This window comes from Anas platyrhynchos, chromosome 16, assembly GCF_047663525.1.
Source record: "Anas platyrhynchos isolate ZD024472 breed Pekin duck chromosome 16, IASCAAS_PekinDuck_T2T, whole genome shotgun sequence".
In the NCBI taxonomy this organism is placed as follows: Eukaryota; Metazoa; Chordata; class Aves; order Anseriformes; family Anatidae; genus Anas; species Anas platyrhynchos.
The window spans coordinates 10,903,479-10,918,832 of NC_092602.1; the positions used below are offsets into that span (position 1 = coordinate 10,903,479).

General features: G+C 43.1%; 1 protein-coding gene across 38 annotated transcripts in view; it reads right to left on the reverse strand.

Moving 5' to 3' along the window:
- ARVCF (ARVCF delta catenin family member) overlaps nucleotides 1-15,354 on the reverse strand; it is a 277,795-nt gene that overhangs the window by 141,445 nt on the left and 120,996 nt on the right. For 2 of the 38 annotated variants that reach the window (XM_072024626.1, XM_072024624.1), the window contains exon 1: nucleotides 7,097-7,523. The exons of 34 other annotated variants lie outside the window; for them this stretch is intronic. In XM_072024626.1, the coding sequence (XP_071880727.1) occupies nucleotides 7,097-7,117 (21 nt within the window). In that variant the 5' untranslated portion in view covers nucleotides 7,118-7,523. Of the gene's footprint in view, nucleotides 1-7,096; nucleotides 7,527-15,354 lie in introns of those variants that run through there. 2 more of the 38 variants (XM_038187334.2, XM_038187336.2) reach the window with 2 other exon arrangements.

Here is a 15,354-nt window from a genome sequence, read left to right on the forward strand (position 1 = left end):
ATACAGCTTTTGAAGTTACAAGCACAGAAATAACCATTTGCTTTTCATTAAGGGCAACTGTTAATATTATTAGTTGCTCTTAAAAAAGAGAAGGTCTGCCAACAATCCAACAGTTCCAGGGGACATCTGATGGACAGATGCTGTGAAAGCAGTGAGAGATTTTACAGTCTTAAGCAGCATCAACATGTACTTTATAAATAAAAACACCACTATTACGAAGTCACTCTTTCACAACATCTAGCATTTAGGTTGAAATCTTTTACAACCCAGGAAAAGAGTATTTACAACCGTTGCCTCATTAGAGCATCATAAAAATGATCTATAAAGAGCTGCACTCTTAAGAGAGTGAAAACCTTATCTAGGATCCATCAGAGACTTGAAATGGCAAAGACATCACCAAAAGAGCCCAACAGGGCAACGCTGGCATCCCAAAGCATATTGCCAAGCTCTTCCAGATGAGCTGATAACTAGTGTAATTGATGTTAGTAACATAAAACATCTGCTGGATTCAATTTAAATGACAACACATTTCTCCTAATTTAAAGTACACCAACAATAGGAGGATTATCCTGGTCAACACTGCTTCTATTAAGATAAAGGTTTAGGAAGGACAACACATTAACACAAATTAACTAACCACATACTTGGGAGAGCACCAGCAGGGCTTTATGAAGAACCAGAGCACTTGCCCTACAGAATTTATGCCAACAGAAAACAGTGGGCACACGAAAGGGGGACTTCTGGCCACCATTTTCATTTAAAAAACTAGGGTCTGTTGTGCTGGTGATTAACAAGGATTCAGGGAGGTGTTCACAGAAAAATACAGCCACCTGCATAATCTGTTTTACAAATAAGTCATTTTGTCCATTCACAACCATTTGTTTTGCATTACTGTAATGCAGTACTGTGCAGTCTTATATATTGATTTCAGTCTTATATGTGGGTTTTCTTATCCAACCTTTCGCCACGTCTACTTGGACTTTAACTCCATCTCATTCGAGCTTGGAAAGCTCAAGTTTCTGCATAATGTTCTGGTACAAACACTGGTTTATTTCTTGGTTAAATGCATCACAAAACAAACCAGCTAAGGTCCACATGCTGCTGTGCCTGGAAGCCAAAAGGGCTTTTATTCCCTGAACATTGAATTCCCCTGAGAATCATTTCAAAGAGAAATGCAAATAGCTTCAGATGCAAAACTTGCTCAAATAATTTGAAAGAGTTTACAATTCAAACAGCAGAATAATCCTGATCAACCATGGAACTGTTTACATCTCAGGGCTCTACCATCCACAAACAAATTGTGCTGCATATCCTATCAGCTCCTTAATGAATGGCAAGTTTGTAAGTTGAAAAGTCTTCTGCATGTTCAGGATGATTCTGATCACTGTTACACTGCATACATCCAGATTAATGCTACTTAAATATATATTGCTGCAGCCACAACTCCCCAAGCAAAGACGTTATCTACAATACAAAATTAAGCCCTCACATTCTGGTTTCATTTCAGGCTTCAGGAACATCTTTCTCTGAACATTACAATAGTTTGGCTGTGAAAGTTTTACTAAAAATAAGAGTTCAGAGCTGTGCCAGGAGATTTAGCTTGCAGAGGCAGAAATTCCCAAGCTCAAACATTCTCCACATTTACTTAGAACAGTTTTCACTTTATTTTTTGAATGCCAAAGAGAAGAGTTGTGATGTGAAGGATAGATGCGTGGGATTAGCCAAAAGGGAAAACTCAGGCATTTCAATTTCCTGCTGTAAGCAGGTGTGGGCTTGACTCATCAAAGAGGCAGAGAACACCACTGGAAGTAATGAATTTTCACATTACTGCAGTATACAGGGAGCACCGAGTCCATGGAAACACCACCCCTTAGTAAGGCAGACGAGATCTTGCTTGCACATTTGTAGATATAAAAAATTACGATTCCCCAGAGAAAGCAAAACTTTAGGCTCTGTGTGCTCACCAAGCCTCTCTCGGGTACTGTTACATTGGTTCACTGTTTAGGCATGCAGACAAGTGAACGAAAGAAAAACAAAGCTGGGTAGCAACCTAATGAAATACATGAGGCACAAAGGCTGTGAAATTTAAAACTATCGAAATTTGAGTCTCAGTTTTCCTTTAATCAGTCATTTGTAATACCCTCTCTAATCTCAAGATTTAACTCAGGGACTCCATTCACTCTTGAACCCTTTCTCTTGCTATTTATTCCGGTTGGGACACAGGGTAGAACCATCATTTCCCCTCATCCTTAAAAGGGGAAACAAAAAACAGGGAGACCTACAAGCAAAATCCTATGTTCCATTCTTCACTAGAAATAAAACCTTTGAACATAAACTAAACATCACCTCTTACTATCCTAACCTTATTACTGCTAAAGCTACTCCAATGCTAATTTCCTTCTCTTACGTTCTGTAGCATAAACAAGTCTGTGCATTGCTATGACAGATACTGAAGCCTAATATAAAATAATGAGGAAGACTCCTGTTAATAAAAATATCTTGGAAAGAAGAGTTAAAAAGAAGCAAGTTCCCATAAAAATTACTTAAACCATCCACTATCAAACCTCACATGCAACCCTAACTTCTGCCACTTTCCTCCAAGTCACCACTGCACACTGCTGAGCTTTGCTGGGCAACATCAGTCACGCAGAGGACGCCTCTGGAACAACAGCAATTTTCAAGACCATGAAGAACAAGCTGTTTTTAACGCTCCCCTCTGTCCTTGGGAAAATCTGACCAAACCAAACATATGCAGAACTCCCAGGCCAAGTCACGTGAGATATGAAACAACATCAAGATAATATTTAATCAGAAGGAGTAGTTACATGAGACCCAATGTGCATGCTTTTGCCCTTTTCTTTCTCCCTCCCAATCTACTTAATACTCTGCCACCCCCCGGCATTAAAGACAATTCTTTTCCTAAAGCCTGTATGGCTCATTTCAGATTTAAAGCTGGACCAGTTCACTGGTCTGACCCACAGAACAGCCCTGAAAACATCTGTGCTTGCAGGACTGAGGGCAACCTGCTGTGTAGCTTGGGAAGCCAGCAGCAGCAAAGGCCAGGGCCTTCGTTACCCAGTGAAGGTAAAACTCCCGTCCCCCCAGCCATACCCACAAATGTTTCAGGCAAGGAGAAGAACAACTGGCAGAGATTGTGAAATTTTAGTTTCCTTAGTAAAATCCAAATTATCTTAACAATTTTACTTCTGCCTCTCAGAGCAGTATCCCGGGGGGTAGGAGGAGGGCAGAGCACTGCCCTAAATTAGCACAGGCTACTCAGAAGGTCTGCAGGAGGAGGACACAGGAAGAAAAGTATGCTATGATACACACACTCCATCTTTATGGCTTACTTCATACAAAACAGGAGTTTGGAAGAAGTTTCCCTGCATATAGTTGCACAGTTTTGTATCACAGAAGAAACTACCTTAGAATAACAGAGGAACACCTGCAGCAGCGGACAGACATGGAGAACACACCAGGATCCATATTCAGAGAAATACCACATTTAACATCCAGCTACAGACACACCTTATACATGACACAGCCGTATTCATCCAGTAGCCCTGACCCCACTCCCACTGAAGCCAGTATTAAAACCCTGGGTGGCAGAACCAAACCCCTCAGATTGTGTTTGAGAACAGCCTTGTCAGAAATGCCCGGCCCATCAGTTTCATTTAACTCCGTGCATTTTCTTTCCCATTTCATCTTCAATAACAGACATTTCTAAGTTATGACAGGCATTCAGTGTATGTGCCTTTAAAAAAAAAAACTAAAACTTGTATTTTTAGCAACCGCAGGGCTACTTAAGCAAAAAATGCAGCTCTCCCAATGCTGCCCGTGCACCAGCTCACCTCATGGCCTTTGGGACAGGTGGTTTAGGAAACACGATCGCTGGAATGCCTGCTCGAGACACCTGTTGCTGTTACGAAGCTGCACTCACACAGACAGATACACAAATTGGACATTACAAACCTTTGTGTCCCAACAGCTCCAAGAGCACACAACAGCACTTTTATAAGGAAAGAGCTCATGTCACAGCATGCTCAGAACGAGAGCACCTCGGTGCTCCCAGCCCACGCTGTGCTGCAGTCATGGAAAAGGACCTGGCTGGGCAACGCCTGCATTACGAGGCAAAGGCACATCCATGCACCCGAGCCCCCAGCCATCCTGCCAGCAAGTGCCTGAGGAGTTGCAGCACCCCCCCGCTGGCAGGGAACGCCTGCCTCTGCCTCAGGGCTGGCAGAAAGCAGCGCGTGCCTGCACTCAGTTACTCCAGCACATCGAGTGCCTCTGCAACTGAGTCACGGCAACACGTCCCTCTGCCCAGCTCTGCTGCACAACTGCTGGCACAGGCTTTACTTCGGGGAGCGGGGAGGAGTCAGCGTCAGCCTGCTGCATCCCTTCACTCCCAGGTACCAGAGCACAGCAGAGCTGTTTCAGGCCTACCCTCACCCTGGGCAGCCCGTTCTATGCGAGTCCACGTGTGAATCCACACAGCATCCATGCTAAGTAAGCTCCCTTCTCACTTGTTTTTTCCAGTACGATTTGCCCAGCTGTTTGGAAAGTGATGATGCCTTCACATGCTGCACCTCTGAGAACATTTCTTCCAGAAGACTTTCCATCACTGGTACAGGCTCTGTCAGGTATGTCACTAATGCATTATCCAATTTTTCATCCTGCCAGATCTAAGATCTCGTACTTGCTCACATCAGTATCATCCTCTAGCACAATGCTTCAGGGACAAGGTGCTGAGGAGGGGCAGCACGGTGCATGAATTAGTCATGCTCACAAAGCATATTTCCTGAAGCAGAAATCACAATCGAACTGAATAGTTTTTGGCAAAAATCACTATGAGACTCCTCTCTTCACAACTTCAGGGCCCTGAGGCAAGCCAGTAGTTAAAGTTCCAGATCAAAGCTGTATGTCATACAGTGGACCAAAATACCTTGAGCAGTCCCAGACTTCGAGATCCTTCAAAGTTTCATGAACTCTGTAGTTACATTCAGGCCGCTGAAGAATTCACACTGCAGATGTTAAGGACAGATCCTTGGTCAGCTCATCAGTAGAAGAGGAAAGAGCCATGGGATAACACCAAGGAGGAAACACCAACCTCTACTCTCTTGGCCACAACGGTATTTTTTCAGCACGTATTTCTTCTACCGGTCTTCTGAGATAGCTGCTCTTGTGGCCCAGAACTTTAGGAAGTATAACTATTCTCAGGAGAAGTCAAAAGGATAGTTAGAAGTTACTGGTTCTTTTTAAATATGCTTCAATAACTGTCTTTTCTCAGATTTTAATGCAAGGAGTCTCTGAAGGCATTGGGTCTTCTGTTAATGTGGCAGAAATTCCTTCCAGTATCTCCCTCAGTTTTTGTCTATCCTGGCTGTGTAGATTTGTCATTCACCTCAGTCATTTATCCATTTGGCTTAGTTTTACTTAATTGTGATCATTAAAGCTAAAAGATTACTTTCTAAAGGCTCTGTAACTGCACAATAAATTTCTCTGACAACACAGTTTAAAACTACTGCCTTTCATTACGCAAAGCCTTCTCTAATATGCTACTGCAGCTTCAACCTGATAAGTTATACTGCAGAAAAACCTCAGAATGAATCCAGAACCATCAGAAAAGACAAAATAACACATCTGTTTGATCTTCTGCTATGACAGGCAGCAGGAAAATTAAAACCATGAGATTTTTTCTTGTTTTGATATGGAAGAAGAATTTACAAATTAACTGAAATGCATGACCTAAAGTGATTAACGGTAATCTTCCACTCACTCAAGCTTTTCCTCCTATCCAAACCGAAAAGCCAGAAGACAAGAACACAGCTCTACTGCACATGCCAAATGCATTACGCTTTTTTTTTTTTTTTTTTTTTAATACAGTTAGCATTCTGCTCTGTGCCTCATTTCTTCTTCTTTTATTGAGGGAAAAAAAAATCCAAGAAATCTGCTAATTATTTATGTATGCAAAATCAACAAGCCTTTGCATGCAATTTGACAGGTACAGTAACTTCAGGCCAGGCAGTATGACCAGGCCCCCACACACCGATAAATCCCCTCCTCCTTAAGCCCACAGGTGCCACAACACACAGACCGGCACCCAAACCACCCCAGCGCTCGGTAACTTCCAGCAGCAGGGCAGTGGCTACAGGGACCAGCTACAGACAAAGGAATGACCACACAGGGGCCCAGCTGAAAGGGCTACTTTCCCCTCCACAGAAACCAATATCCCCCTTGCATTGAGAAATGGCTCAGCCTCCTGTTACCGAGATGGCCAAGTTGCACACACCACAATTAAAGCAAACAAGCACCTCCGGCAATCCCAGCGTGCTGAACTTACACGGATCCATGGATGTACTATCACTGCGTTTTACTTTCTTCTCCCAAAACACACAGTTTTAAATTAAAAAGGTGGAGAAGAAAAAGAACACTTAAGGAAAGCCACAGCACCTCAGCCAAGTTTGAGGCGCAGCTGTCCCCTGCTGTCACCTGCACTCCCAGGGCTCCCCAGGCTCACGGGTGGGCGCAGGGGTTCCCCAGGTGAGCCCCGCTACACCCCGGGAGCCTCCCTGATCTCTGCTTATTTACATCTAGCCTGCAACAGCTTCGCTCTGCAATGCCCAATGACACCCCAAGGTAAGGAATAATATTTGAAATCTCTTCCCACAGAGCTCTAAGTCTGTTATAGTTAACGAGGTGACAGCAAGGAGAGCTTTCTGTTTAAGGCAACATTTCGAGTCAGAAACTGAAGTTATTTCCCTCTTATGTTCAACAAGAAAATCAGAGAGAAAGCACCGGCATGCTGTACGGGAAAGGCAAACACTTAGCAGAAGCACAACTGCAAAGCCGTTTTTAAAAAAAGCACCGTCTGTAGCTATGCCCTGTCAGAGAGCTCTCCAGATGCACTGAGCAGGACAAGAAGGTCACAGCACACAATAGCTGCCTTCTTCGCGTTTCATCAGTTCGCCCACCGGAGACAAAAGCGGGATCTCTGCGGAACGCCCCGGCACAAAAGGCGGCGCAGGTCCCCTCCTGGTCCCCTCCTGGTCCCCGCTCCCAGCCCAGGAGCCCTCCCGGCGCCCTCCCCGCTCACCTGTTGGAGCTCCGCCGGCATGGAGGCGAGGGGCCGGCCGCCCAGCCCGGCACTGCGCGCCTCCCGCCGGCCCCCCGCGGCCCCAGCCTCCCGCTCCGGAGCCTCCTCCCTGCGAGCCGAGCGGCAGCCTCCGGGCACGGAGCCGAGCCGGGGTAGGAGACGAGGAGACGAGCGGAGCGGAGCCCCCCGGCCCTCCCGGCGGGGCCGCAGCCCCTCACACGGCGCTCCCCAGGGCGGGACCCGGCAGCCGGGGCCCGGCCACGCCCGTGGGGAGCGGGCAGAGCTCGGCGGCGCCTGAGGGGAGCGGGGCGGCCTCGCTCCGTGCCCGCTGCCGCCGGGCGGGCGAGGAGGGCGGCGGCGGCCCCCGGAGCTTGCCCGCCCCCGCCGGGGGCTCCGTCCTGCCGCGGTCCGGAGACAAAAGAGGGAAAATGTCACCCGGCCGGGCCCGGGAGAGGAGGGGAGGGGAGAGGAGGGGGACCCCTCACGTGGCGCCGCGAGGAAGGGGAGGGCGGGCGGCGGCTCGGGCACTTGGGGCACTTGTGGCAGCAGCGGCGAAGGACGGGCTGCGGGCACAGCCTCCTCCCTTCCAGAGCTTACGGCTCAAACTCCAGCCGCTTTATTTATGTATTTTTCAAGTCGTTCACCTGCCTTTAGACCTGTCCCACCTTCACTGCAAGAGGGCCCTGGTAAATTACTGGTTAGCCAAACGGGGAGGTGGTGGTAAGGGTAGGACGGCAAGGGGGGCAGCAACGAGGCCGAGGTAGGTGGGTGTAGAGCAGCCCTGACCCAACCTGCGGGCTTTTTCTTGCTCTAAGCCTTGCCCCAGCCCAGGGAGCAGCACTGCTCGCCCTGACCGGGCACGGGGCAGTGGCTGCCTCCCCTCTCCATGCTCCGTGCCAGCAGCGAGCCCCAGTAAGGAATAAATCCAAGCCTCTAACAGCTGGTGGCTGAACAGTGGTAATTAGGGACTGAAAGCTACTGGAATCAAATTAGAGCCTGTCCCTGGAAAGCAGGGATGGCCAGAGACAGTCAGACCAGCCAAAAATAAAAAAAAGGAAGGTAGATCACAATCAAATTTTCTGTAATTTTCAGAATAGGCGCCTTTGCACAAAAGGGTCTTGGCATCCAGCTTCAGGTTCCCTGAAACACGCGCCCTGGGTCAATGCAATTACTGTGTCCTTAATATCAATCCCACAGAAAAAAATAATACATGCAAAGGGGGGCATTCAAGACAGGCAGGAATGCGTCAGACCTTTTTAACCCTAATTTCAGCTTTCCTACCACTGCCAATGTCAGAGTTCTAGCTGAGTGTTAGAGCTAGGGCTCTGTATTTTAGGGACAGAGGAAAGGGCAGGACTGTGTTACCCAACTCTGATCCTAATTTGTTTAAAAATAAACGTTGTAAAGGTTGACAAAACCTACAAGGTTTAGCTGAATAAAGTATTTGCTCCAGTGGAGGGGAAAAAACATGCTCTGAGTCTATCTAAAGTGGAATAATTTAGAGGCAACTGGTAGCGGCCCTTAATGAAATACTTAAAAGTCAAAGCAAAGCGAAAGGAATGCAATTTTGTATGAGGCTGCTGTACTTGTCCAGCACTCCCCCCCCTTCTCCTTGCCCAGCTTTTCTTCGGTTAACTAACTAACATAGCTCAACTTTTGTTGAGGCCATGCTGGCGTGGAAAAGTACCATTCAATTTAGGCATGCACATGGACATGTGCCAGACCTTTATACGCTGTCAAAGAAAAAAACATTATAAAGTCTATATCCATAGGGCACTGGAGTAGCTACTCCTGAATGCAAAATGATGAAACTGAAAACCTTCCTGGATGGACTTGCCAATTCTTACTCACATGAGAAGTCTCTCACGTTGTAAACCCACAGGTGTTTTTGCAAGCCATGCAAGATTAGCATTGTTGAATTTTAGGGTCCCACCTTCTGGATTCAGGTTGTTATTTAAAATGATCATTTTCCTCTCAAAAATATAATAGATGCTTGTAGGCCTTCTGGCTATAAACTAAGTTTTGAAAATGTTCGGACTCAAAGCCAAAGATTTCTTTTCCCTATTAAAAAAAAAAAGGTACATTTCAAGTCCCCTTATTTCTTAGCCACTTGCAATATTTTGGAGCTCATGTGATTTTGAATGCTAGGGTTTGGCAATGCTGAAGTAAAAGAACTAATTATCTAAATAAGAGTTATGGATTAGATCCCTAAGGTTATACTGAACTTCCAAATTCTGGCAACAAACACTCTATCCATTAGTATCAGACTGCTGACTACATCCTAAACTCTTTTTTTTCCCCCACCACCATATTTTTTTTAGCTGAACTTCAATTTCATAATTTGTCACATTTTTCCCAGCTGCAACAGTAGGGTAAAAACCATCTTTTTGCTCTCTGAAAAATTAACAATTGATAAGTAGGAAGGAATTTAATTCTCTAGCTGAGATCCTGTGCCAGTCCATCTTCCAAGTTCTCTCTTTTATTTTCTTCCATTACCCTTAAAAATTTTCTATCAGTAGTGCTGCACTATAGATTGATCTGCTCTCAGCGGCAGTAAAAACGAAATGGTTTACAGCTCTGCCTGGAAACATAACATATGGCTTCAGTGATATGTAACTTCCATAAAGCCAACAGAGCAAGGAGTCACAAGATGAATCAAGAGTCCCAGATAACCATATAGGCAAAGGCCCAATGATCACCCATTGCAATTCTCGCTATTAGCCGGCCTGTATTCATATAGGTACCTTCCATGCCAAGGATATTTTTATTGTTCTATGAATTTCATGTAGCAAATGAACAAGATAATGAGAGTACTAAAGAAGTGTACATCATGATGTGTCACTGTGCCTGCCATACTGTAATGGCTTTAATAGGGGCAGATGAAAACAGAAAATTATATCCCAAACATAAATCTTGAAATCATCTTCTGTTAGCATTTCCATCATTTTTAAATGTTTTAAAAATTACATTAACCTTTTCAGGGCATCTGTACTTGGTCCAAAATTGTTGCATTACCCTAGTAGGATACTGCAAGGTTAGAAACAGAGATCAAGCCAGATAGCCTTAATCAGGGAGGAGGTTGTGTATAAATGAAGGGGTTTATGTCATTCTTATTTAAGAACTTAGTAATAAAGAGGAGGTCTAGAGGATCACAGAGCTAAGACCAGTATGACAAAGAGGAAGCAGCCACATTCTGTAGAGGGAGACTTAAGGCACTTCAGTAAGTTCAGAGGATTTTCATTTGTATACAAACAGCTTCCATCATGCTACATCTAATATCAGTCAACTCCATTTCATCCAAGTTGTCATATGACAGGATGAGAACAAGGACAGTCTGGTGACAGCACTGCTTACATTAGAAATAAAGGACAAAGGAAGCTACATGTCACTGCATATAGGGCGCAGCTGAATGAATGACCTATGTTTCTTTCCAGCAGCTTTGTTTAGATAAGAATCAACCACATTTTACAGGCTTAAAACTAGAAAAAAATAATCAGTTCCTGTTTTAAGAAAAAAAATAATTAAGATATCTTTACATTTATAACAGAATGACAATGGCAAGGAAAACAAATCAAATTTAAGGCTGGTACTGTGGCCTTAATTTCATAATGTAGTTACTGGAAAGGAATACCAAGACACTGAAATGTATGAAAGACAGATTCAGGATTAAGTATTTTTCATTCCTTACTTTTTGTTGTTGTTGTTGTTATTCCCCTTCCCACCAACCCCCCCTTCTACTCCTGGATTTTCTAGATGATTTGTGCCATATTTCAAGCTGAACATTACCATTACTTGCTCAGAAGATGTAACATCAACTTAACGCATTCTCTCATTCAGAGGGGAAAAGGTGCTTTGTTGTTACTGGATTGATAAATGTCTGTACAGTCAACCCTTTTTATGATACTTTTTGACTTAATTATGATCTTCCTCAAACCAAAACCTGAAGATTTGTTTGTTGTTGTTTTTTGTTTTCCTTTTTTTTTTTTTCTGAAGAGAGAATTAAAATGTCAAATACAAAGAGACCTTATTCCAAAGGAAGCTTCTTGTATTTGAAATATATGTAAAATAAGATTGTAAGAAGAAAGAAGAGCTAATTGAGATGGGTTAGAATCAAGGAGAGTATAGTTCTTCTCAATCCTTCATGACAGAATTCTAAAAATGCCACTCTGCCAGCAGCTGAAGATACATTTTAGCTTAAGTCCCTAAACTGAACTCGGACAGTAACCTTAAAAATATCCTTTTCAGATAGTAATTTGGTAGCTTAAAAAGGGAAGCAGCTTTTATACATATATATGTATATATAAAGCATAAATTCTAACATTCACTTATATCAAAGGCTATAATTATAGCTGGCACTCAGCCTCAGGCAGCCTGTGGCCATCTTTGGCCATTCTGTTCTCAGTCACACCGATGACTTCAGTGAATTACTCCACAGTTGTGACAAAGCGAACAAGAGCATAATTTGAACCATTAACGGGATGGGCCTAAACTAGCAAAAGGCTCAGTAATTTATCAATGTCATCATAATCCAACATTCATTCTTGTACTCTTTCAGCGTTAATTCACAGAGCTTATAGATACCGGAGACAGCAGAAATCGAATTGTAGAGAATTTGTGGTTTTAAAAGCCTCGTCAGGTCCAAAGCTCAAGGGGCTCAGGGGAAGAAGAAGAAATTACCAGTTGGCTTGCAAGTTGCTTTTAAAGTTTCTCCAAAACATTCTTACTGCTACATGTGGAGCAGCAATGGTAGCAGCTTATGAAGACTGGCTGACTACAGTATCATGTCTTGTAGGGATAAAGGTCTGCCTTGCTCATACGTGTAGGATCAAGGCCTGTGTTAGTAACAAAATCTTTCATAAAATTGAGAGAGTACAAAAGGGTTTTGTGAGGATTTAAAACCTTTTTTTTTCCTAGCTGAACTAGTACAGTAGTATGTTTGGGAACTGAAATGTAGAAGAAATAAAAATCTTAAGAAGCCAGCACAATTAATCATGTTCTGCTGTCTGAGCTGAGAAATAAACCAGCAGCAAAACATGAAAAATAAATCACAACTTAGAAGGTAAGATGCTTTTCATGTTAATTAGCAAGAAGCAAATGTGTTAAATGTGACTAGAAAGTTGTATTTCTAAAAAATCCTGTCAAGCCTGATATTACTCTTTAATGTTTTAATGTTTACATTTGAATATTCCTGCCTTTTAAAGACATATTTAATAATTACCTGACGTTATACTGACTGAGCTTGCAACAGTCAAACACATCGTATAAAGAACAACTGAGATGCCCCTTTACCTACAAAGGTGCACAAGGCAAGCTGAATTTTTTTTTAGTGTTTCTCTTGTATGTACTACTAGAAAAAAACATAGCCCTGTTGGTAGAGCAATGGAAAATTAAGGAAAATTATTATGAAACTGAATTTGTCATTCAAATTAAATGATTTTGATTTAAACCTTGCAAAATTCCAGGCCCAAAAGGTGTGGAAAATTATTCTCACTTGCACACTTCTTGGCAAACAAAGTAAGAAAATCTTTGCCTTTCAGTTGCTTCCAAAACCTCATTCAATAAAAATTCACACAAAACAAAAGAAGGTGAGGCTTTCCAAGTCAAATGAAACTGCAAAAATATTTCTGAGATGATTAGGGAAAATGTGGTCATTGCTTTGCACTATTGTAATCATTAGCATAAGGCAGTTGCTCTCCTGCTGACAGACATTAGATGGCACTTTGGAATTTTGCAGTTCCCATACAAAGTTTGAGAGCACGCACTTCAGAGAGGAAGTGTGAGACGTGAAGGTGGGCTACTGTTGACTATAGAGAGAAGAAAGAGGTGTTTCGCAAAGGCATGCATCTTTGAGCTAACGCATTTTCAACCACACATGTAAAACTATAAAATAATATGAAATTGATTTTTGAAAAAAATCATTCTGTTGGAAATAATAAAATAATTCCTTCCTCACCAGACAGACGAGTTTCTCAGTTGCTTGGTTCCCTGTTTTAATTTTCAAATGATTCCTTTGGGATCTACTTTTTAAATTAGCTTTACAGACAAAGTTTTAAACAAACGCTTCTCAGATAATGCATCAGCTTTTGAGTGGATTTTGCTGCATGCCAACAGAGCTGAGTCTCAAATAACTCTAATAAGTGGGGTTTAGGTGTTCCCTTACCAAATCCCTTCGGGAAGGAACATCACAGGTTCTGATGGATTTGGTCAAATCTTCTTAGCTGTAGCTGAAATTTATGCTAATATTCCCATTCACTTTTATATCCATGTTTTTGCCATCTAAGGCCTTACACATGAAGACTGAAGAGCAATCATAAGGGAGAAGCTATAATGAGAAAAAGAAGAACCAGGAATTATAAATTCTCACAGAAATACTACTTGATTCCATCTTTCCGAGGCTTCCAACTGATATACACCATGACGAAGGCTGCATAACCCCTTTTCTTTTGTAGCCTTGTCCCATCACATTCCTCCTGCAATAGTGGAAGCAGGTTCTATGACTTCTCTTGGAATTTGGCTAATCCCAGCAGAAAGGCAAACAGCAGGAGCTTCTTGAGCTCACAGGAGCGCAGTAGTTTTACTGTCACTTTGGAAGCTCTTTTTTTAGAACACCTGCACTAATTCCAAGAGAGCTAGTGCTCTGGCTGAATTCCTGTAAGATGCAGGCTGGCTTAGCAACATTGTCATAAGCGACCAGCAGTACTTTGCCTCTGAGAAGCAGCATCTGATGCTCCCAGTTTCTACTGTTGCTGAGCTATCAACAAAAGATCCTGACTCTCACTGTAAACCTGGAGCTGCTGCTTTCACAGAGACGGGACAACGTCCATATAATAAAAATAAATAAATAAATAAATAAAGGAGACAAAAGCTCTGACCTCCAAGCTAAACTTGATGATATTGTTCCCAGCACAGCAGAAGCTGGGTTAGAACCATGCCTCATGCATGGCAAGAACCATGCTCCCCTGGAAGGCAGCTGAGTAAAGGCTCCTAGTTCCTAACTGTGCTGGGATTCACAGGTACAGCGATTCCCCCTCAACTCACACTGAATTCTGACCCAAGAACTCAAAGACTCATTCTCCCATGGGAATCATATTCCCAAGTCCCCACCCCCTGCATCCTTTGAATAGTTGCACATAGGCAGAACCTGAAACCTGACCCTGGTCATTCCTAGAAGTTCAGTAAGACCACTCATACGTACTGAATTTACAGGATCAGGCTAACGGCATAGCTAGTGCATGCATAACTGCACAGTGATCTGCAGGCCAAAAGAAAACAGGAGATGAATTACAGAGCTAGAGGAGCAAAGCGATGGGGCACCAGCAGCTGGCTGGGGAACAGTCGTGGCACAGCTCTGACACCGAGGTCTGTCTCATCCATACCACACCCTCAAATCAGAACTTACATTTCAATGGTCTCAGATGGATTTATAAAAGAATTAGGACTATCCCTAGGAAGTCTTTCACATTTGCGATCTGCTCAGTACCAGTACAAGTGGAATGTGCACAGGTTAACTACTGACGATTTTTTTCCAGGTATTTGGCATCGTATCAGGAAATAGCAGGGAGCTGTCATGAACCTACAGCCTTGTTGTCTGTACCTGACCTTACCTGTAAGGCAAGCAATGCATGTCATCTTCCATGCTGTCAGTCCCTTAACATGAGCACAAATATATTATATAACCAAGGAAAAAATGCTCTACAGCCAAGAGGCACTACAAACCAAGTAATTAAATAGAAGTTTAAGCAGAGATGAAACTGCATTCTGTATGCGGGGGGGGGGGGGGGGGGGGGGGGGGAAGCTGAGCACTCAGTGCTGCTCATATCCCATTTTCCTTTCTTCTCTGCATATATTCTAACATACGTACAATACTAACGCACCCATGTTCTTACTGTCAAAGCACTGGAAATAGTCTTTATGTTCTAACAGACCACACTATGTCAGTGTGGAGCAAAGAATCTCAAATAAATCTAATAAAATACAGACAGAAGAGTTATTGTTGCCCAAACTGCAACTTAGAATGGTTAACTTAACGGTATTTTCTTAGAAATGCAACTTGAGCTAATCTTGTATTTTCCTTCATTCTCACCATGTGTTCTGGTGTGCTTTAGAGTTCACCTTTTACTGGAAACTGACCCTCAATTCACAAACTGTCATTTTTGGCAGAAGTCACAGGTACCTCAGATTAACATACAGATTGAAGAATACTGGTGCTTAGTTATGGCTAAGAAATAACTCAAAAAATAATAAATATATATATATAA